The sequence below is a fragment of the Platichthys flesus genome, chromosome 1 (genome assembly GCF_949316205.1).
Source record: "Platichthys flesus chromosome 1, fPlaFle2.1, whole genome shotgun sequence".
Classification (NCBI taxonomy): Eukaryota; Metazoa; Chordata; class Actinopteri; order Pleuronectiformes; family Pleuronectidae; genus Platichthys; species Platichthys flesus.
The window spans coordinates 18,217,061-18,240,907 of NC_084945.1; the positions used below are offsets into that span (position 1 = coordinate 18,217,061).

General features: G+C 41.7%; 4 protein-coding genes across 4 annotated transcripts; 3 read left to right on the forward strand and 1 right to left on the reverse strand.

Moving 5' to 3' along the window:
- Positions 1–117: 117 nt before the first annotated feature.
- LOC133953687 (uncharacterized) lies at positions 118–5,301 on the forward strand. Its single transcript, XM_062387735.1, has 10 exons — positions 118–253; positions 343–404; positions 500–614; positions 1,095–1,234; positions 1,348–1,490; positions 1,592–1,754; positions 2,356–2,449; positions 2,598–2,664; positions 3,012–3,085; positions 3,193–5,301. The coding sequence occupies exons 2-10, from the start codon at positions 353–355 to the stop codon at positions 3,983–3,985; spliced, it is 1,641 nt and encodes a 546-aa protein (XP_062243719.1). The 5' UTR covers positions 118–253; positions 343–352; the 3' UTR covers positions 3,986–5,301.
- Positions 5,302–6,281: 980 nt separating this feature from the next.
- Positions 6,282–11,305, forward strand: LOC133958686 (interferon regulatory factor 1-like). Its single transcript, XM_062393601.1, has 7 exons — positions 6,282–6,406; positions 6,655–6,754; positions 8,994–9,173; positions 9,253–9,411; positions 9,492–9,544; positions 9,636–9,726; positions 10,963–11,305. The coding sequence occupies exons 1-7, from the start codon at positions 6,317–6,319 to the stop codon at positions 11,079–11,081; spliced, it is 792 nt and encodes a 263-aa protein (XP_062249585.1). The 5' UTR covers positions 6,282–6,316; the 3' UTR covers positions 11,082–11,305.
- Positions 11,306–13,797: 2,492 nt separating this feature from the next.
- cdc42se2 (CDC42 small effector 2) lies at positions 13,798–20,225 on the reverse strand. Its single transcript, XM_062387781.1, has 5 exons — positions 20,105–20,225; positions 18,476–18,718; positions 17,577–17,678; positions 17,418–17,496; positions 13,798–15,954 (listed from the first exon to the last, which is right to left on the reverse strand). The coding sequence occupies exons 2-4, from the start codon at positions 18,527–18,529 to the stop codon at positions 17,422–17,424; spliced, it is 231 nt and encodes a 76-aa protein (XP_062243765.1). The 5' UTR covers positions 18,530–18,718; positions 20,105–20,225; the 3' UTR covers positions 13,798–15,954; positions 17,418–17,421.
- On the forward strand, positions 20,214–23,818 carry nip7 (NIP7 nucleolar pre-rRNA processing protein). Its single transcript, XM_062387768.1, has 5 exons — positions 20,214–20,375; positions 20,488–20,574; positions 20,680–20,818; positions 23,086–23,226; positions 23,481–23,818. The coding sequence occupies exons 1-5, from the start codon at positions 20,320–20,322 to the stop codon at positions 23,598–23,600; spliced, it is 543 nt and encodes a 180-aa protein (XP_062243752.1). The 5' UTR covers positions 20,214–20,319; the 3' UTR covers positions 23,601–23,818.
- The last annotated feature ends 29 nt before the right edge of the window (positions 23,819–23,847 follow it).

The window sequence follows — 23,847 nt, forward strand, 5'->3', positions numbered from 1 at the left end:
TTCGAGTTCAAGCGAAAAGTGAAACGTGTGTGAAGCATCTTGCCTTCTCTGTACTCTTTGACTGAGTGAGTGGGACGAACTTCACAGGAAATGATGGCGCAACGTTTACAGTAAGTGCTTTCTTTCCAAATCAGGAGGACGGTGTGTGTGTATGTGTGTGTGTGTGTGCTCACTTCCTCCTTTGAGCATGAGTAAACGACTCATGGTTGGATTGTTGATGGAATAAATTACGTTCCAGCGCGGATCTACACAGGTAGGCAACATCGACGTCACCCGAACACGTCTCAGAGTTATTTGTTGTTTTTAAGGAAGAAACTGATTCGTGTTTGGGTTTGTTTTCAGGCGAGAAAGGATGTTTTCTATTTTGCTGCTGATCGTAGCGATCACTGTCATATCTCTCCCAGGTACGTGTAATATACTGCACATGTAGATCGTTGTTTAAACAAGCATAACCTGACCGCTCTACCTGCCGTCACCGTGTGGTGTCTGTGTCATACAGGTGTTGATACGGAAACACATCTGGACTGCACCAACGACTATGACGAACATATGTTTTGTGAGTTTAAAGCGCAGAACTGCTCTGAATACAATGTGTCTCTCTCCACCAAAAAGAGGTGAGTTGTTGACTTAGTCAGTAGTGAGCCTGTGTATTTCTGTAGTCAACTGTGCATTTTAAGCTTAGTTCTGTTGCAAACATAACAAACACAATTAAAGAGGGGTGTGTGTGGGGATATGATCACATCTTGTTTCGGGCTAACAGCCTGGCAGCTGTTGCTATAATTCAGATGGGATGAGATGAAGACACTTAAAACTGTCGCTGTGTCTTAGTTTGTTGAGTTAAGAACGATCATATTTTAGAAATATTTCATAGTTGATAAAAACAAGATAGTCCAAGCCTAGTAGTGTGCTGTGCTAACTTAAATTGCTACAAAACAATAATAATAATAATAATAATAATAATGATGATTGTTTATATTGAAACTGTAGTTTTACATTCTTGTTTAAAAGTGTTGCATATGTACTATTAAAATCAACTGAGAAGCTAGAAACATGATTTATTCACAGCCTGTTGCACATTCTTTCGTATCCCACAGAGGTTGCATTGCCGAGATGTGCAGTTTCCAGTGTTGTTGCTCTTTCAAAATGGTACTTGTTCCCGAAAGGATTCACACAGTAGAGGTTTGGAGAGGAGACCAAAAAGTGGAGTCCAAAATCATCAATGTCTTACAAAGCAGTAAGTTGGCTGCTGTTGAATGAAGGAAGGATTAACAGGGGATGGGTGCAACACAGGAGGGAGGATCTTCAAGATGCTTTCGTCTCACTTGTCCTTTCCCTGTTCCTCGACAGTTAAGCCCAAAGTCCCAACAATCATCTCAGTAGACGAGGTCAACGGGAATTTCCAAGTCAAGTGGAAAAACAACATGCCGAACTATTTCGAAAGCAGCCTGACTGCTGAAGTGATGTACCGTAAAAAAGGAGATACAAAAAATGTAGGAGAGACGTCCCACTGTATTACTCTGAGATCGATTGTCCTGGACATATAATGACACGGACTAGGCAAAGGCATTGATTTCTTGTTTCTGTATTCCAGGTCACTAAGTCGTTCAAACCACAATCCATTGACAACCTGAATATCTATGAAATATCCGGTGAAGCTTTAGAGCCAAGCACGACATATGCTGTCACTGTGAGGACCTACACTTATTTCAGCGAGAAGTTTAGTGACAGCAGCGAAGAGGTGGAATTCTCAACCCGTAAGTGTCCTCTTCTGTTGACTTTTTATCACACATTATTGCAACGTGAAGAGAATTTCAACAAATAATATAAAAAGTGTATCACAAACATTTTACCAATCCAACCTTTAAGATGTCATGCACTACCAAGGTTTTTATCTTATTCACCTCCTGAAAGCGTCATAGTCATGCTCCTGGAGAGCAAAGGATGGACATATCCATTTTAGAACATAGGACAAGATGGTGAACATCCCATGTATGTTTGAAAGTCTTCCGCACAAATTAAGTTCCCAACTACCAATAGATGTGAGTAAACATTGAATGAGTCAGTAAACTGGGACATGATGAACATTACTGGGGCCTGCCATTGCTGCACGATGTGCTCAAACTGCAGTAAATGTTAAATCATTAGGCTCTTTAAAGATCGGATGATGCCAGGATCTGCTGACGCAGTGTACTTAGGAAACTTATAGGTGTTGAACAGTAGCTCAAGCTGTTATTCTGTGACACATAACACAAGCCTGGTACCAGGTTTGAAGGCATGTACCTCTCTATATTTAATTCTCTTTATTCGATTTCATCTGTACCAACTGTAACTTCCTTCATACGTGTTACTTCCCAGCGGCCTCCCATTTTGCCCTGCTCATGGCTCTCATCCTCAGTCTCAGTATTGCTGCAGTCCTCATCGCCATTGCTGCATTTTACTGTTTTGTAAAGTAAGTTGTGTAGATAAAACATTTACTTTCTTCTCTCTCTGTCAGCACCTTGAATCTCTGAATGAATTAGGTAAAAATGCTTTTCTTTTAAATTCTGTAAATCCCTTTGTCATGTTTGTCACCTAGTTTTTGTCATGTTTGATTTTAGGTTGAGGAGGACATGGGACAATTGTCCAAATCCCAAACTTCCTATTATACGTCCATTTGCTGAAGAGGTGAGACACCCAGCAATCTCCCACAAATCACCAACTTGCAGGTCCAATTGTTGTATAGATATTTATTATCTCCACCAAGGAGGTAAGATTACACATAACCAACTGAACGGATTACCAGGAAACAGCCTTTCAATTTGGCTGTTGATCAGGATCAGGGGCCACATCCAGGAATTCCTCTTCACTTTCTGTAACATTTTCTCGGATAATAATCAAGGGGAAAAAAAACGAGCACATCTAAGGGGACTGATATCGATGAGTGGGTATAATTTGGTGCAGTTTCAAACGAAGCCTTAACGGAATATTGTCACATTTGCAGCCCTAATCTTGTTCATCTTTTTGGTTTCCAGCTCTTGAAGCCCCAGTCGCCCTTCACCTCCTCTGTCAGTGTTGAGCCCCTTATTCAAGATGACATCAAATCCTGGTGAGTATGGCTGCATTGGAGCAATAGCCGTATAACACATTTCCCTCTGTGGGATGTCTATGGGAGCACTTTGGCATATTATTTTAAACCTGTTTCTCGGTTAACAGGTCAAAGGGATCACTGACAGACTTTGGCAGCGGGAACTTACAGCAAAGCAGTGGAATCGGCAGCGGCTCCTCTTGTCTCAGCTACGCTAACACAGAAGCGCCTGACATTATGGCCAGTCGTCTTGATGCCCTCAGTAAAGTGCTACCCGGTATCAGCCCGGTATCACCTCTTACCTCCAATCCTCTCAATAAATCCAATCAAGCCGCTGGTTTATTCTCCGCTCCCTGCACTCCCTGTGGAGTGAAAGCTGTGGAGGTGAATTCTGGATCATCAGGATTTGACAATAAAAGCTATTCAATTCTCATTCCCAACCCGCCACATCAAATAACGACGGAGCGCTCTGAAGTCCAGACACAGGCTGAGATGGTTTGTGAATCTGCTTACTGTCCTGTTCAGGATAAGATGGTGACCCGCCCCGATCAACGTGCGCCAGCTTGTCCACTTCTTAATTTATCTTTGTCAGGTTCACCTCCAATGGCTACAGAGATGTCGTATCAGCAGTGCAATGCAGATTCAGGGCGATTATCATATGAAGAGGACTCCAGTTTGTTCTCAATCTCCAGTGACACAGACACAACCACCTCCTGTTATCCTGCGCCCCGAGTTGAGGCTGGGTATGAGAGCGTTGACGAGGGGGCTGGTAGGTGGACTCAGCCAAATCAAGAAAGGAAGCTGGTCATTATGCGTGATGACAATACCAGCTTCGTGCCCGCTGCCTCACAAAGCTGTCCTCAAGTGGATGATGCCTACCAGTCATTTCAAACTCTAGTGGGGCAGCCTGTGGGAGAGTAACATCCAAACAAATTACCAGTGGAATCATTCACCATCATCTCACTGGCGATTCCAGGTTTCCTTCACTCTTCTCTCTGAGCTTCAAAGACCTTTTCTCTCTTTGCTCTCTGCTGACCTGCCCATGGCAGTTTTCACAGACAGCGGCTATCAGAGTGTGTAGCACTGACTTTTTATGCTTTCCTGTTTTTCCATTCATTTATATGAGTAATATATATAATGTCTGCTTCTCTACTGTTTAGAAATTTAAATACAATGTCAAGAAAACATTTTTAGTAGGAAGATTTTTTCTTCATTTTGCATTCCGAGGATAGAGTCAAATGTACAGAATGCATTTTATATTTCAAGAATGAAGTCAAAGAATTTATCAAACTACTAACGTGGGCCCACATGACTGCATCGATGCTTAAATAAATGAATTGGTTAAATTGCACAAAATGGTTTTTATTAACAAGAGAATTCTCTTTTAGGACATAAACACAGGTTGATGATCCTTGTTAGTTCTCTGCAAAAAAAAATTCAAAGGGAGAAACTACACGATCTTGAAAAGATTGTTAAAACGGGCAGCTTACATAACTGTCAGTCACTCCTTTAACTGGATTTGATGGAAAAAAAACGACTTGACTTTATTTGGGACATTACCACTGTATTACTTTAAATCCTAAATCCTTTGATTTAGTTCTAGTTCTTGACATTTCCACTTTATTCTCGAAATGCATCCTGTCATGTTTCTTCTTATGCCTGACCCTACCCTTCCGTAATGATGAATTAACTTTTGAACTTTAAAGAACTAGTAGTTTGTGAATCCTATGCTACTCCGGACATTTTGTTACATGACATGGTTTGTTTTGATGTTAAACAGCTGTAAAGTTTGTACATAAAAACATTATCTTCCTAGAGAACATGCAGTAATTTTGAGACCAAGGCTTTCTTTAAACGTTTGAACAAAAAAGGCCACAGGGAATTCATGTATCTATATCTCGCATGTCATGGTTAACTAAGGCTCTTTTTCAAATTCAAGTTTTGTGTCTTGGCCATGAATCTGCATACAAGGATTCAAGAGAGCAGAAGTGATTAACGTCTGTGTTTGAACAAGCCTTGAAAAACAGCCGTCATGCTTCCCTGGCAACTTCCTCATAGCTCTTCTGTGGAACTGCTGACACGCTTTCATAGAAACCCACACAAGCGTCACACAGCAGTCTATGCTTATCACCACACTGAGGGAGAAATCGCTTTCCTGATAAGACAACGTGTGAGTCAGTGGTAAATGTTACTATTGTTGTTTATTTTTGGTTCAAATAAAAGTTGCTAACACCGTGGCCTGTGGATCATGGCTTTTTGGTTATTGCTTCTGAGTTATTTATTTTGTTAAACAAAAGAAGATTTTTCAATCGACCTCAGTTTGTCTTTGACACATCTGAAATTAACATTGAGGTTACTGGCACAAACATTGCTGGACTTGTTATTGTGTCTCACAGTAATAACAAAAATGCCCAGTCATATTTAAAATCCACTTACTGATTCATTAGTACATTGGATATGGTAGCACCATGTGAAGCAGCTCATCTGTCTTACAGTATTACTGTAACTCAGCATCCTCCTGGTGGCCATATTTATAAATACACACCATCGCTGAAAAACAGCACAATCACTGATATTAAAGGTGAAGTGTGTAGAATTTAGTGACATCTAGTGGTTAGGTTGCATGTCGCAGCTCAATACCGCTCACTTCACCCTCCCTTTTCAAATATTAAGGAGAAGCAGTAGTAGCCTTCAGTTGTCATAAAAACTCGCTCCAAAATTGCTCCAGATGTAAATATGAGAGTATTTAAATATAAAAGGTCTATTCTTGGGTACAGAAAACAACAATTGGTACAATTACGATGAAAACACACTTGTGAAAACATCACTAGGATTATTATCTATTTAATTTCTGCCAATAGATCCCTTTCACCTAAATCTTACACACTGGGCCTTTAACTCAGCAGGTGACCTGTGCAGAATTAAAGCCAAATACAGATATATTGTACATCTGATTAAGCGCTCATTTTATTTTGAAAAACTGTGAACTAGTACTCATAGTTTTATGCACTTTTACACGCGCATGAGAACAAGATATGTATGTATTTCCTGTAAGTGGAGAAGCCACTTAAGCAGCGAAGAAGGTTTTTGATTGGAAGAATCCAGGGGAGGAGCAATGGTGTCCGAGAGTAACCTCTGATTTAATCTGAGCTCCATTGAAATTTTCTGTCACTGCTGAAACTCTGGTGAAGCTGGTGACGCGCCTGCACCACGGAAGATCTTCTCCTGCACCCCTGACGCTTGGACCGCAGCATGCAGCAACCAGGCCGGCTGAGGCTGAGGCCGTGGCTGGAGGAGCAGATTCATTCTGGGAGGTATCCAGGGGTCAGCTGGCTGGACCAGGTAGAGTGCTGCATCTCACCTTCAGAGGCCAAGACACCCCCACACACACACAACAACACACACACACACAAACACACACACACACACACACACACACACACACACACACACACACACACCAACACACTCACTCACACAACTGCAGATCCACATACTGTACACCTGAAAGCAAAAAAATGTTGCGGGACATTGGTCAGAAAATACATCTGCCAACAATACAACCTGATGTTTTACTCCTTATTCCACAGTCAGCACAAATCTTCCAAGTCCCATGGACACATGCTGCTCGCCATGGCTGGAGTATTGACCGAGATGCTACTCTCTTCAGGAGTTGGGCCATGCACACTGGTAGGAGCCCACAACTGCACTTTCATCACACTGTTTTTTCCTAAATGTGCTTTTTGTCTGGACTCCTCTCCTTCATTCCAGAGTATTTAAGTTTATACACTGGAATTTTACTTTTATTATATTAATAAATAATAGTCTAAAGAAGAATCTTCAGTAAGCCGCATCCTATCTTGTATTTAAATATTTTTTGAAAGGAAATTTCCTATCAGCTCTTTCTCCAGTACAGAGTAATCATGGTTGTTTAGTTTAGTCCAGGTCTTTCTAGATCTACCACATTCCTGGCATCATCAAACTTTGTAGCCAAATGATGAGAATCGAAAGCAATCAATGACAACATCAGTGTTTGTGAATTAATTCAACACAGAATTCGCCTCAGATTAATTCCACTGACAGGGCTGATTAAACCCTGTTTAATCTCACCTTGTTTTAGTGTGAGCAACATACTGATCGAAATATGTAAAACTATAATTAATTACAAATTATGTGAGCTAATCCTTTCATTTCATTCAACTGGCATCTTCTCATGGTGTTCAGGACACTTTAAAAAGTAATGTATAAAATTACCTGCTTATTAAAACCAGATTAGAAACACAACTTTCTTTGGATTTTGCTCATTTGTGGTTTACTCTCTGAACAGAAACCACTTTAATAATTTTAATTAATTTCATGTAATAAATCTAATGTAAGGTGCTTTTGTTTGATCATCTCATCACCAGATGTTCTGGTTTAATGGTTTCTGAGCATAGATGCCATACACACACACACACAAACACACACACGCCTGTCCTGGGAAAGTCATGGTTTGTGACTTTAGCAGCATCACATCACATGGGAAAGCTCCACTGTTCTTGCTGTGAATGTGCAGGAGGATCATGTTGCAGGCAAAGTTCAACCGCTCAATAACAATGATAAAATCCGCAGCAAGAATAGTAAGGTAATAAAAATGATAATACACAGAACATATAAGGATCATCAATATAGTTTTTCAGAGTGGAAAATAGCTGCTGTGTAAAGTTTAAAATAGCTGATAGTACATCTGCTCCTTGTTTGTGTTCTGTAAATGATCCAGGGTCTGTCTTAAGGTCCAAATCACACAGAGGTGCCAAATGTGAGAAAGAACCCAGCAGTAGAAGAAGTCACTTGACTGTTCAGTCGATGATACGTGATCTGTCCTGCCTGTTTTTATTAAGATATCAGCTCATGTACCTGAGGCTTATTTTATTTAGCTGAGTTATCAGTCAACAGATTAATTGTCACTAATTACAACTATATTAGAGACAGTGTTAACAATAACAATATATAGTTATAAATGATTCACACTGATTTGATCGATTAACAAATAACAAACAGCACAAACCTCTGCCAAGGCCCAGCAGTCCCCTTATGAAGCCACATTTAAATTCACTAGATCTGCATATGACCTCATAAACAACCCATCAGTCCCCTAAACAAGTCTGAATTGATCCATTAATTATTCTCTGAGGAATCAATTAAAATGATACAAAATGCTTTATCTTGTAATATTAAAGAATAAATCCTGTTTTGGCCCCTGATCCAGATCTGTGCCAAAATTGAAGCAAGGCCAGGCAAGTCTATTTGTGTTGCACATTTCAACAACAAGGCAATTTAAAGTGCTTTACATAAAATATAAAAGGCATCAGGACAAATTGTAAAAGCAACATAAGACTTAAGAATTTAAAAAGTAATTAAATAATCAAATAGAGAATAAAAGATGAACAAATAAAAAAGAAAGAGTGAAAATAACAGTGCAGTTTAAAAAAAGGTAACTATTTATATTTGACAATCAGTGGCACACAGGACAGTCTTCAGGATTGATTTAAAAGAACCAAGATTTGCAGCTGACCTGCAGTTCTCTGGGAGCTTGTTCCAAAAATGTGTGGAGCGCAACAACTGAATGCTGCTTCTCCATGTAATGGGTTCTTCCTTCAGCCTTACCACAGTTGGTAATCCATCCAGTAACTTGCTAAATAACAGAGCAACCAACAAACAAACTAAAAATGTGTGCCTTTAGCCAATACTCTTTGTTAGAACACACACACACCTAACCTTAAAACATGTCTTCACCTTAAAATGTAATGAATCATGTATAGGGACCTGATTTACCCCCATAATAAGAATGTGTTAATAGATGTAGGTCCCCACCACATTAGTAGTACCTGGACTACACACACAGGCACAGTATTGGACCAGTCTTTGTCCCCGTGCTTGTTCGCTTTAGGACGCTACCATCCAGGCGAAGACAAGCCAGATCCCAAGACGTGGAAGGCAAATTTCCGCTGTGCGTTGAACTCTCTTCCGGACATCTGTGAGCTGCGGGAGCACAGCAGGAAGAGAGGCAGCAACGCCTACAGAGTCTACAGGATGCTGCCCAGTACCCAGGCCCACCGGCGCAGGAGAGGTAGGACCTGCACGGTAAAACGTCCGCTTCACTTCAAGTCTGTTTCAGAAACCTCAGGGTCTGACCTGTTCACCAGCAGGGCTGCGGTCCAGCAGGCACAGAGAGAGGCAGGCCAGTTCAGGTGATGGTACCAACACCGTGCACAGTCGGCAACCCACAACAATAAGACTCAACTCAGACCTAACACAGAGGGTTGAGGCCCCTGCAGAGGACGTATCCAGCAGCTCTCAAGCTCACGGTGAGGGTTGTTGTCGAGGATGTCGATTCTAAAAGATGTTGCCTCATAAAGATGATGCTTATTATTATGTTAATGTGCAGGGATGTGGGAGGCCGAACCAGAGGAGCAGGAACAGACTGAGGCTGTGTTTAAGGTATCCAACATTTTAACCTACTGACTGACAGAAGCAAGTTGTATTCTTCTGAACTAACATTGTGCAGTTCATCCTGTTGTGTCTGCTCCAGCTGATGGACCATTTGAGCAACGCCGACCTCTGGAACCAAAGTGGGGAACAGAGAAAATGGAGAACACACACACTGTGGGACCACTGGCACTGTACGGGACTATATACATATACACACATATCAAAGTATACTGTGCAAATACTATTTAGATAGATCCATGGATGTATACATATATACATAAACAGATTTAGTACTGGATTATTGGCACTGCGGAATTTCCAGTACACAATTTAGAATAACTAAAGTAATAGATGCAAATGAACCAATATTATTATATATAGAGAGAGGCGGTGGTCTAGTGGCAGAAACTTGGACTATGGGCAGAGAAGGTCTCTGGTTCGACTCCACGGAGAGACAACAAAAGACGAACCTGGATTGATCTGTCCAAAAATCCAAGAGGATTCTCTCTATCCTGTCTAGTGCCCCTGAGCAAGGCACCTTACTCCCCCAACGTCTGCTCCCCGAGCGCCGTACATGGTCGCTCACTGCTCTGTGTGTCCTGCACCAGATGGGTTAAAAGCAGAAGTTAAATTTCTCTACCTGCCTGTGCAAGTCTATGCATGTGTTTGGGATAAATAAATGCATCTTAATCCATCTTAATATTGTATTTAACCAGAATATTTTATATATAATGATAGAGCGAGGTTACTGAACAAAAAAAAGGAACCTTCTATAACAGTGACTATATACCAACACAAAATGTACTCAGACACCACTATCAGAACCTCTGCATGGTTCCTGTAGCCATGTAGAAGCTTCCTCCATCTGTCTGCTGGTACTTTGTGCTCCGTTGCATAGGCTTCAGGCTCTCAGTCAGTAGGACTCCTATTATTGGCAGATTTGAGCTCTTTCCAATGGTTTTCAATAGGATTTAGGTCAGGACTCGGTGCCGGTCAGTTTCAAACCCTAACCCTAACCCTCTTCAGACATTCTTTGGTGCTGCAGTGTGTGAGCTTTGTGTCAGTATCCTGCTGAAAGACACAAGTCCTTTCCCCTTTAAGCCTGCACATTTCTCACCACGCAACACATAAACTCAATTCTACATTTGCATTCTTTTTTACTATTATGCAAGTTAGGCATTTTGGTTATACAAAATATGTTCATCTGCATTTATCTCTTCAGATATTCTGAGTGATAAATATAGAAAATGCTTGAATATGGGGAATATTAGTGTGGGATATACCATGAAAAATAAATTGAATAAATAACAGAAGTGCAAGGTACTTGTTTAAGCGTGTGTGTGTGTGCGTGTGTGTGTGTAATCACATGAAGCAAAGTAAGAAATCTTTGCTGCATTGGTGTGAATTTGCTGTTTTCTGCTCTGCAGGTGCTGGTGATGATAACTCGTACTCTCTGCACCAGGAGAACCACTCTGATCTGTTTGGTCCGAATTACCTGAAGGAGCTCTCTGATTGGTCCACAAATCAGCAAAACCTGATGCTGTAGCTGTGGACCAGTGCTTCTCCTGTTGAACATATAATATACATACTATATGTTGTTTCTAACCTTCAGCTGTTTCCTCCTCCTGTCCATCTGCTGTTGTGCATATGATACCTCAAGCATGACACCATTAAATAGAGTGCCTTTGGGCCGTCAATAAATTTGGTTATCAGAAAAACTATGAAGACAAAGGACCCCCTGGAATGTTTACACCATGTGGTTGTGGTCACATGTGTGTGTTAAGTTTGGGGAGATGTGTGTGTCTGTGTTGGTGACAGGTTAGAGAATGTAGTTAGCTTCATCTAACATTAACTTTCAAATAATTTATTACCAAATATCACAACAACACAAATCAAACTTATAAACAGGACATGATTAGAATTGAACAGTCTTTGCTTAGCCCAGTATACGTATTAAGCCCAGTTGTGTTACCCATCCATGAAATGGGGGAAAAGGTTGATGTGCTGTTTGAAGTCCAGTGAAGTGGTCTGTCCAGTCTGTGGCTCTTGTTGTTGTGGTTCTGCTGTGCGATGCAGCTCTCGTGCTGAAGTTCTCAGGCAGGCTCTCATGTCTCCGCCTTTTGGAAAGTTTCAGCAGTCTGCTCCAGGCAGGCCTGCTTGAATGTTGGTAGAGCTTGGATAGGGAGGAAGCTTCTCATGCTGGGTGAGCCGGAGAGCTACACCACACCTCTCCTCCAGGAGAGACTCTTTAAGTCGAAAGAGCGAGAAGAAAGAGGTTACTGGGCTTACATTGGCCTGGTGACCTCATGGGTCATTGGGCCCAGAGTGACCAATAGTGGTTGAAAGTTGTGACCAGTTGAAGTTTAACAACTAGGTGTGTAGTGGAAGTTGAATCACCCTGAGAGACTGAGTTCTGGAGGCTCTCCTTTGTCTTTAGAACAAAGAAACATCGGGTCAGGCTTTGGCTAAACATGTAGTCCGAACTGTAGTTCACAAATACTAGGTACCAACACTGCTGAGCTGACCACTGACAAAGAGAAACAGGAGAGGTGTCGAGCGGACACGGATATTTTGCTTCATCAATCAGTCGGTCATCGTCTGTGCTGAGCACGCTGAGATGAGGATCCAGTTCCAAGCCAAGCTTTCACTAAGTGTCATCATCTTCACTGGGGTTCACCATGGTTCAGTGGCTCTAACTCACTGAAGTGACACCAAGCTCACACCACAGCTCCCAGAGTAAACAGATATCATTTCATTTCAGAGCAGGACCTGTCTTTGCTCTTCTCTGCCTAAGTTTGTTAAGATAGCAGGCAGTAAAATAAAGTACATGCTACTAGGATTGTGTGCTAAGTGGAGTTAAAGAATGACATATATGTATTTTTTGTCTGTATAGTGAATATGATTTCTCCTTTAGATACTTTTTTGTATGTTATATTAATGTTTCCAAGCAATATAAAGATCAACTTGATCTATGTTTATATAATCTGAATTTTTTGCATTTATTTCTATCCTATAAAGACATTATGGTAAGTGACAGCACAGCTCAGGAACATGGGTTGTTACAGTTGCGTCATCTCCCAGTTCATTGGAAGAGCCTAGATCAGCCCGAGGTCATGGATGAACAAAAGGCTGTGTGTATTACCATTACCTAATACATGCGCTGAACTAAAAGAAGCTAACATGTATTGTGGCTGTGCTGTTATGCCTACGTTGCTCTGTTTGTGGAATTCTTAATAAGAGATCTGACTCAACCTGTAAAGGAAGCTTCACTTAACAATGATGTCATCTCATGAAATGTAATATATTAAGTGATTACAAAAACACTGCTTGTAAAACACTGCTGACAGGTTAATGAAGGTTATTATATTTAAGGAAATGGTCCTTCATATAGACTCTAAAAAATATATGTGTACACTGTACGTTCAGTTTCCTAGTTTTAACTCCCTGAAACCAAAAACCCCAAATACAATTCATATTTGTACACTCCTTACTTATGCCTGTGATGTCCGTACTGTTTACAATGGCAGATATATGGACTGATTACACTTGCATGGCAGTGTAACTCTGAAGTGGAGTGGCACTTCAGGTATACTGGCATATCTGAATGTTATGCAGCCTATCATTACCCCAGCCTGGATTTTTTTCTTTCCTCTCCACCCGGAGAACACGTACCTCGGCCAAGCCTGACTTCTCTCTCATAATATTAAAGAAAGCTAAATAAAATCATGGCTGCCCCTTCTTGATCGAATCTGCTCAAAAAGGTAACAGGTCCATTCCTGGCGCGTACCCCACCCTTTCACCAAGTTTTAAGATAATTGTGTAAATCATTTTTTGTTTTCCTTTAAACAGACAAACAGCAATGAAAACCCATTGGCAGAGGTAAAATGCCCTCTTACACAATGCTACACATAAAACTGCATTAACTGTACAGAAGTGTCAGCAATAACATTATATCAGTCACTGTGGCCATTTTTCTGAAGAGACAACTTTTACTTTTGATACTTTAAAAACTATGTTGACCCCAGTGAAATTTTGTATGCAGAACTTTTACTTACAGTGGATTATTTTGCATTAGTTTTAGTTTACTAAAATATTTGTGCATTTCCTCCCCCACTGGTTTCTACAGGAGTCCCTCACTTTTTATATATATATATATATATATATATGTGTTTTTCAGCAGAATGAGCTCAGTCTTCCGCTCTCATCCCCATAGACCCGGGGGATTTGGACCTTAACTGAAAACATGGACCACTCAGTCAGTAAAACATCAACAGATAATATTTATTTGTCATAGTTTATTCTGAAAAAATGCAGTCAGATGAATTTCCCTCAAGGTGGGAGCTACATATCAGGCAGATCCTCAGGAAAAAAAAAGAATAATAACCTAAAATATGTTCGACCCCAAATACAAATAAAACCATGGATCCATTACGTTCATGTTGCGTATTTACAATAGCATTATCATCGTCACGAGAGTCCAAATAAGTCCTGTGACAGGAATCCCAGAAGGAAAATCACATTCAAGCAATCCACCAACACAGCCTGCTGGTCACATTTATATGGTCTGCACACACACACACAGCAGAATACCACAGCATATAACCAAGAGCTGGAAACAAAAACACCTACTAGACTACACTTATTTAGATCTGGTTCTACACAGGAATTACTACAGAAACATTGAAACAATAAACATAGATCTCTGTGGCAATAAACACATCCTTGAACGTGTCTGTGAATGTCGGGGAAAGTGGTTACCAGCAGTTTTAAGGCTGTAAATTATAAGATATTACAAATATGTTTCCAATATCTGTTATTCCATTGCATGGCACCAACAAAGATTATCATTCTTGTATCATGAATAGTTTACAATAGCACTCGTTTTACAATCCACACAGACTTTTTTGTTCGACTTAATAATACAATTACATTCTGTTGTTGAATCACAGGATGCACATGGAGGACAAACAATCACATGTAATTATAGATCCAGGCCTGCTGGTGAGCTCCATACCTCTGACTACACTGATTAATGATGTTTGAAAAATGGAGCCTGGATCAGAACTTTGGACAACGTACGACCACACTGTGCAGGACGACAGACGTAGCAGCCAGTGGATTAAAAGAGAACATTAATTCTTAGCTGAGCATTAACTGACGATCAACAAAATCAGACATGAAGGGCTGCAGGTATGTATTCCTACTAGAAGGTTTAAAATATTTTATGTTGCTTGAGACAGAAAGAAAAACGGGTACAAATTTAACTGATGGTCCATTCAAAAGGATTTTTTTTATATACATACATGATTTAAATGTTGACAAAATACTTGCATGACAACATTTTAACACTAAAGCGATGGGATTACAAACACAAGATGGTTCAGATTCAGGGGAGCCAACATCCAGGTTTTTAAAGACACAGAACAACTAAAATCTCAGGAGGTATAAAACATCTCTGCCGAACTAATAAATGATTTTAAGTGAAGAGAACTTGTCCAATAAGTCATTAAATCTAACAAACTGATCTGACAAATGTCAAGCAAAAAGAGGATGATGGTGATTCTACACATAGTGGGTAAACTAACTGTACGAAACCTGAAGCTGGTTGGGATTTAATTACTTTAAAGTTTACATCTTGAAAAACAAAAAATGCTTATAAAAATATGAATCTTTTTGAAAGGACTAGGCAAGAAATCAAACTAGTAAAAAAAATAATGAACATGACTTCAGAAGGCAGATTAAGAAGTTCATAGTTTATTAAAATTCTATATGGTTCAAATCTAGATGAATATAAAAAAAGAACAGTTGAAATAAATGCAAAATTCCTAAGCAAGTGTGAGTGTACAATGTATGGTCCAGTGTACTCTACTCATTTCAAGTTTATTACAAAACAGCAATTTTCAACCCTGAAAGCAACTCAGAGAATCGTTGAGTATTTTTCAGAATAAAACAATGAACATATAACTCTTTGCTCTGCTACCTGCGACCTGTCCTTTGATAAACCTCTGAGAAGAAAGACAGAAACTGAATGTTCCACATCTCCAGCGTGGCCCAGCCACCATGAGGTCCGTTTACAAATCAGATAATAAATACAGGCATCCAAATGGGCTACAACAGCAAGTATTTTTGAAAATAATTTTCCTCATGCATACACACAAGCATACATCTGACTGAGATTTATGAGCTTTCTAAACCCTCGAATCTACTCTTTAACAATTACTCTTTACAGTGCAACAGTATGGCAGCAAATGGATAGCAGTGCTTTCATTAAAACAAAAAGGAATGGAAAATAAAAATATGTACAACATTATGGAAAAGCAGTAGTTTCATCTTTTGGTCCTGCGTCCATCACAGACAGAACTGCTTTTTTGAAAACGCTTCCTCATATCAACAACAGTAGTTTCCACAAGACGGAAGGGCTGTGTGGGGAAAGAAGGGGGACAAGCGTTAAGATGTCATACGTGGCAGATAGGTGGCGTGTGCGTTAAGTGCAAATCACACATGTTTACCACAAAAGCAGGAATCTATATATATATATATAAATATATATATATATATATTTGATATCATAGGGCTGAATATGTTCAGGCCATACACTGTGTATAAAGATGGACAACATGACAGCTCCCCAACAATGAAGCCAAAGCCTCTCAAACACTGGCTGGTGTCTGGCTGCAGTACGAGTCATAGATCATGGACCAAAATTTTGAGTCAAGGTGCACATCAAATATATTAACGTCCAATATGGTGTCTGTCATTTGAGGTATTTTTATGTCACTGATGTATGACCAAGTGTACATTTTTCCCTAAAGCGTAGTTATTTTGTACTATAGAAACATGGTGAAACGTCATGATTGACAGCTGAGACTGAGTCTCGGTTGGTTGAACGTGTATATCTGTAGGACGTCACTACCGGGGCTCCATCCGCTTATCACTACGACGCAAGCATTGGCTTCAACTTTACAAGAAGGCAGCATTTTTATCTGTGCTATTTTGGCTTGAATTCTGGATAGTGGAAGGAGTTGGAGATGCGGCGTCCATCTTATTTACAATCTAAGGTTTGCTGGATCCTAAATTGAAAAGGTGAAAGTAACCATGGCCACGGGAGTTTAAAAACCAAGGCACGGGGCAACCTCCACCATTACCCAGGCGTCTGGGGCCAGTAAAAAAAAAAACAGCCACTGCCCACAGCAGGCCAGTTTAAAAAAAGAAAACAAAAAGAAAAACATAGAAATTTACGATCACTCAGTTAGTGAGCGATGAGCCACTGGCACACGGGAAATGGAAGTGGTTATATCACCACCAAGCTTATCGAGAAGAAGACATAGTGTACATTCCTTCATACAGACAAGAATTCCCCCAATTAGAACATGACTATGTAAAGTTAAAGCACAAATAGCTGCTGCTATGATTTACCATGATCAGTTAGGACACAGCTTGAGTGGAGTCAGGCCTGTTGACTGGAAGGTCTAGAAAGGTCAGTATTTATCTTCTGACTCAGAAAGAGTGTCGGACGCCGAGGCCAGCATTTCCCAAAGCCTAAATTCCGTGGTTATGATTTCTTATTAAAACAGATGAGTGACCTACATTAAGGCATGAGAAACAGATGTGTTCTCTTTGAAGATGATCTGGTTGTTATTATCGGTGTTTACCCAGAATGCGGCACTGCCCTGTTAAAAGTTGCAGATAAAAGAACACTCGGATGTATTTTAACTGCTTATACATTACATTTAAAAACTGGCGGTAACTGTGTCCCTTTAATAACAAAGTCAGCCTTTTACTAACCACAAGCAGCTCTCAGCATGAACACCCCCGCAAGAGGAACTGAAAACTCTTGGGCTGATTATCAGTTGGACAAATGGATAAAAACAGTGTCACTCACCTCGTTACAACTGTGAACCTTCAGACCCTCCGTGCACGTAGCCCCCTTTAGATTTCATCTGGGACTGAACGAGATCCACCTACACACATCAAATGTTAGTTAGGTGGAAACTTGAGACTGCTGCGCACTTTTCGTTGAATATTCTGGAGAAAACCTTACCGATCCCAATCCTAGGCCCATGTCCCCCGATCCTACGTGTGTGGTGTGAACAAAGTTTGTTGGCTCTCCGATCATGGACCGATCGATCCGTCGCCGTCGTTTCTGAAAATTAGTATGAAATGAATTCAAGGCAATATTAGTAATAACTAAGGGTGGAGATCCTAAATATGAGTCACAAGCTGTTGACTTAAAGCAGTAAGGCCTGTGCTGTAACACAAACATCGTGGTTCCTTTTCACTTATCTTATCTGTTCAAGACTGGCTGACTACAATGTGTTACAACAGCTGGTTGTTCACTCCCACACTGGCCAACCTTATTGAATCTAGATAAGTGTTGGGTGTTTTCAGCTGGGGGCCCTGCCAATTTTCTGTCGAATCTATCATGGAAGGAGCAATTTAATACTCACAACCACAATATCTCTATAAGAAACTGTTTAAGAATAAGGAATATTCTGTACAGTCAAATCTCGAGTGAAGAGGTAGACCAGAGGATCAACAGGCGTGTCCGAAAAGACCAAAGGCCGACTGAAACTTAGCAAAGATCTCCACCACAGTCTTATACAGTTAAAGTGAAAATTCTTAACATTTCAGTTCACACATCAGGGTATTTACAGGACACAGTGAGGGGCCATCGTGAACAAGCAGGTTGTGCTACAGACAGACATTGAGTCTAAATTCAAAGTTCATGGTATATTTTAACCCTAAATATCAGAGGAATTCTGTATATTTGCATTAACTTAAACTGCCGAGATGTGATTCTGAGATTAAGGTAGCTTTCCAATGTTGATGCACATGTGAAATAAAAGTCAGTGTGCTGTAGGTGTATGTTCAACAGCTACATAAAATAAATGAGAAAAGCAGTTTATCCTCCAAAGCTAATCAGCGTAATTTCATACTCACAGGCTGTGGCTGCTCTGCAATGCAGCAGCTGAAACAAACCCAGAACTCAGTCATTCTGAGGCCGACGAAGAAGCCGCAGCAGTTTCCTCTCTCAGTCCAGACGTCTCACAGTCTCTCTTCCTGTTCAGTGTTACCAGAGCCCCAAACACTTGCAGGAAACAGACGACAGACACAGGCCACTGGTTTCTCTGGGGTAAACAGCGGGCACGAGAAAACTGTACTCCCAACACGGGGAACACACTCCTGTGAACATGTTGAAGTTATAAGTGGGGGGGGGGGAAACAACTAAACTAATTTTGGTCATATCAGCAATTATGACGGTATAACGATTGTAAGTAAGTGGGTTGACACTGTTTTCTTTTCTTTTTCCTGTCATGCAGTCAGATCTGGATTTGAAACTTGTGGGCACCACTGATCATTTAGCTGCTGAGGTTAAATGCATGTAACTGAAGGCAGGTACAGTGATGTACCTGCAGCTCAGCCAAAAACACGATAGTTTCCGTTATAGTAAAATGTTTTGCAGTTTATCAGGCGCATTTCATTCTCGGCTCATAGACATTTTTGCTAAAAATGTTCTTTATCCAATGGGATGTTTACCTATATTCAGTATGCTGTTGTTCACACTACAGCCTTGATGAGATATCAATTCTAAGGCCTGAAATGTTACAACACGACTGGAGTGCTCCATTTAGAAGGACAAAGATGGCTATTATACAAAATGAATATGTTGGGACTGGGAAGGCCACAGGGAAGACACACACAGATTGTGTTTCACAGCTGGAACCATGTGGTCAGGCGGTAGGCGATGCAGTTTAAACACAGCTGACTCATTTCAAACCACCCCGAGGATAAATCAAACATCCGTGCGGCAGGACAAGCCCAAAACGGGTCGTCTGGGTGTATGTAATGTCGGATCTCAGCGGACAAAGACGAGGATCGGTCCTGTCACTCATCCAGGGGCTGACAGGAGGATCTGAGGCTGTGACAGATGCAAACAGCTGGCCGACGGAGCCGCTTTCTCTCGCTGGGGCTCTGCAGCTGACACGGGAGCTGTCACCGGGCTCTGGCTGCAGGTGAGTCGTGTCACCAGGCGGCAGCAGCAGCAGATCCACGCCCCGTGTTTATCTCAATGAGCGAGGAGATGCTGCCAGGATCGCCCTTTTGAACACGGGATTAAACGGACGTAATGGGTATTTACAAACAATTGGAGGTTATGCAACTTCGCGTCGCTGCGGCAAACAAGTCCTCCGCCCGCACTCAAGAGTCGGAGCTGACGAGACAAAGCCAGCGGGCGGAGGCGAGGGAGCTACCGAGGCGACACCCAGCGTCTCCGGGTTCATTCAAACTCAATGGCTGTGGAAGTGGAGCAGCGTCGTGCCTGCAGCGGGGCAGCGGTAGCAGCGGCGGCTAGCGGTGGAGTTAGCTCGCATCAGAACGCTACCGCTCCGAGGTTTTTCCCCTACTGACAGCTAGCTAACCAGGCTAACCGAGCCCGTTTCCGAGAGACTTGGCCTGACTGTTCGAACCAAAACGAAACATAAAACAAACCCACATTCTCGCTTATTGTTTACCCGCCGTATGAGGAACACATTTACTACAGTTGTATTCATTTGTAGCGGATGAACTCACCAGATCGCGGCCGGTTAGCGGGAGCAGAAGACAGGAGCGTTCGAACGGCTTGAAGCTAAAGAATGCTAAAGAAAAACAAGCCGGAACTGCGCCCCCTGATTACGTCACAGGAAGTCCGCTGCACAGTGTGACTGCTTCCGTGTTGACCCACGTTTCACGCTGCTCACAGGAGATCCAGATATTCACCGAGAAACGTGGGGTTCGAAATAGTCAAGATGAGGCCGCTAACAGACGATGAGACGAAAACCATGTTCGAGAAGCTGTCGAAATAGTAAGTGAACGCGGAGGACATGTTTGTTTTTGATGTAGCGAGACTCCCGGTTGTACCAGAGACACGAGCACGCTGGTCTGTGTGTGAGATCCGTGTCTTTTCTCATCGACAGCATCGGTGAGAACATCAAGCTGCTCGTGGACCGACCGGACGGCTCCTACTGTTTCAGACTGCACAACGATCGGGTCTACTACATGAGGTGATGGCGGATGGCTTCACGTGAATGGCGTCTTTTCTGATCATATGTTCAAACATCGTTCACTTGACCGTTTCCCCTGTTTTTCCTCTCTTCTTTTTACCGCAGTGAGAAGATTCTGAAGTTGGCCACAAACATCTCCCGGGACAAGCTCGTGTCAGTGGGAACCTGTTTTGGAAAGTTCACAAAGACCAGCAAGTTCCGGCTGCACATCACTGCCCTGGATTATCTGGCCCCCTATGCAAAGGTGACTGCACCACCACAGCTTCTCTTTCCTCAGACACTGTCATTAGAGGTTTGATTAAGACATGCAATCAGAGAGAGTGACCGTAAAAACACATAGTGAGGTGACTCTTTTATTTTAAGCCGAGCTGCACTTTGGATTGATGTGAAAACACAGCTGCACCTCTGGATCATCTCTTATCACAGCTGTAATCTACAGTTATTTTCACTAGCCATGAATGTGCTTGCTCGGGATTGTTCGTTTTTTGGTTGATAGAAGGTCAAAAACAACAAAACACTTCAGTTCACCTTCAGAGCACAGGCTTAGATGGTGAATAGACCTTGTAGGTTTCAAGGTCTCCCGCACTAGTTTGAATACGTTGCCAAAAACTGGCAGATGTTGTGCCTTTTTTTAAGGGATAGTACACCCAGAAATGAAAATTCCCACATTATATTCTCACCCCTATGCAGATGGAGGGGTGGGTGAAGTGTTAGTCCACGAGACACTTTCGGCTTTTCAGGGGTCACCAGTGTAGCAGCTGAATCCCATACAGTTAAAGACATTAGTGACCTATCTTCAGACGCAATAAGACGGCAGTATAACAAATTAACATGCCTCCATTCTACTTGTGTGGGGTCATCCAAGTGTCTGCATGCCCTGGCATTCACATTTCCCGAAAAGATAGCATTTATGATACCCTGAATGCTCCACATCGGAAGATGTCCGCGGACATTAAGTTTAAAACACGCAGGAAATTACCTTGTTCTGTCTCGAATATGAATGTCGTGGCTTGCGGACACTTGGATTACACCACACCAGCATCATGGAGGCATTGTATGGTTTTTCTGTTGTTTTATTACCTCTGAAGAAGGAATCACCATTGACTTCCATTGTGTTGGATTCTGCTCTGACAAAGTTTACCCCTGAGACTCCAGAAGTGTTTAAGCAACTCAAACACTTCACCCACCCATCCACCGGCATAGTGGTGAGTTGATGAGGGCATTTTCATTTTTGGATGAACTATCCCTTTAATGTCATTGGGTGTTTTGGCCTTTTAATGACAAAACAACCTCTTCCAAGGCAGGCCCACCACAGGCTGATCAGACCTGGGTGTGGGTCCCTAGCATCTTGGCTCCCAGTTGGGGTCTTTCCTTCAGAACCAGAGACGTTGGCTAGAGCGTTCGTAAGTCCTCGATGTTTCTTTTATGGTCTGGCACAGGGGTTGTCTTTGGATTGCCAAATCTTTGAGCAACATGATTGTAGATGTGGCAATAAAACCACAGCAGCCTACCTCCGCAGGACAAACTATTGCTTCCAGCCACATTGTTTGGCCTCAGATGCCATTTCTGCATACAGCAGTCTTTTCCGCTCACCCTCTTCATGAACAGCATCCTCCCAGAGTACTGTCAATTCTACACAGTAGACGTAGTCTCTTCTTAGGGTGTGATGAGACTATACAGTTCAGGTTGTTTTTCACGCATGTTGTTATGATGGTTCCCGGTTCCGGCAATGTCGGGAAAAATAGTCACTGTGATCCGATTTCAGGCAAGCAGATGAAGATGAGGATTAAACAAGAATAACAAACAATTCCTCTCTCCACCAAATGATTATTTGGACCTAAGCCTGTCTGTCAGTCAGTGGAATCTTACAGGGACAAAGTGTTAAACCACAACAGAGACATTGTATATGCCTGTTGTTGAAAACAACAGCGTAAGTGTTATTATACCACAAGGCCGATGCTGCTCCAAGAGAGAACACAATCACTAAAAGTTGTGCCCCTGGGTTAATCTGTCAGAGGAGCCCATCGTTTTCTAGTATCGTCTGCATGTCGGTAGATGACCTGCAATCGTAATATCCCCAAAAGGGGGAGGCGCTGCCAAGTTTGGATTTTAGCGTCATTGATACTCGTGGGGAGTTTTTCTGAAACCCAGAAAACCCTTTTGAAGTAATGAACAATTGACTGAAGTACAAAGAGCTGGTCCTGGTTTTACAGAGCAACTAAATTCAAGATACGCACAGACATCCTGCATCACGACACTGATTCCTTAAGTTTACACTTGTTTGTACATCACTGGTTTTCTGGAGTTCTAGTATTAATTAGTTAACACTATATCAAGAGGTAGTGTATGCACCTGCTGAGTGCCTGATGACAATACAAAGATTTGGGTTGAGAACTAATATCTGTGCATCTCAACTTTGTTTAACCTTCAAACATTTCATCACTGACTGAAATGAGATTGGATGAACTCCTGCACATATGAATAACGTGGAATCTCTGCTCGTGTCTTCAGTTCAAGGTCTGGGTGAAGCCTGGAGCGGAGCAGTCCTTCCTCTATGGAAACCATGTGCTAAAATCCGGACTTGGGAGAATCACTGAGAACACTGTGCAGTATCAGGGTGTTGTCGTCTACTCCATGGCCGACGTGCCTCTGGTAAGTCCTGTTACAATGATACTTTTGATCACAGCAGTTGCTTATAATCCCGCTGATGCTGCACGTTGCAACTTTTGTTGGGATGACTAACATACTTCAAATAAGAGCTGTGCCATTTCTTCCAATAATTTTACTCCTGAATTGAATGCATCTGCTGAGGTAAACTTTGGTTGGCTCAGGATCCTATTCTGCCAATTAGGTTTAACTTGTTCTCCTCCACCAATGAGATTTCTGAACCCGTTGTCATTTCTCAGGGTTTCGGAGTCGCAGCTAAATCAACACAGGAGTGCCGGCGAGTGGACCCCATGTCCATTGTCGTGTTCCACCAGACTGATGTGGGAGAGTTCATCAGGAATGAAGATACATTAACCTAAACATGCACAGTAGTCAAGCCTTCCTTTTCCAGTAACATTCATATTTTCGGACATCCAAGGGATAGAAACAAACACCTGTATCGACTCAACGTGTGATACCAGCTAACCTGCGATCTACATGATCCCTTTGAGAGCCTCTTTTTCTGAAAATTGTGAAAATTAAGCAGAATGCTTTTGTAAATGTCATCTTTCCAATAAATCCATTATGTCTTTGTATATATTCTAGTCTGGGTGATCTTGCTGCTGA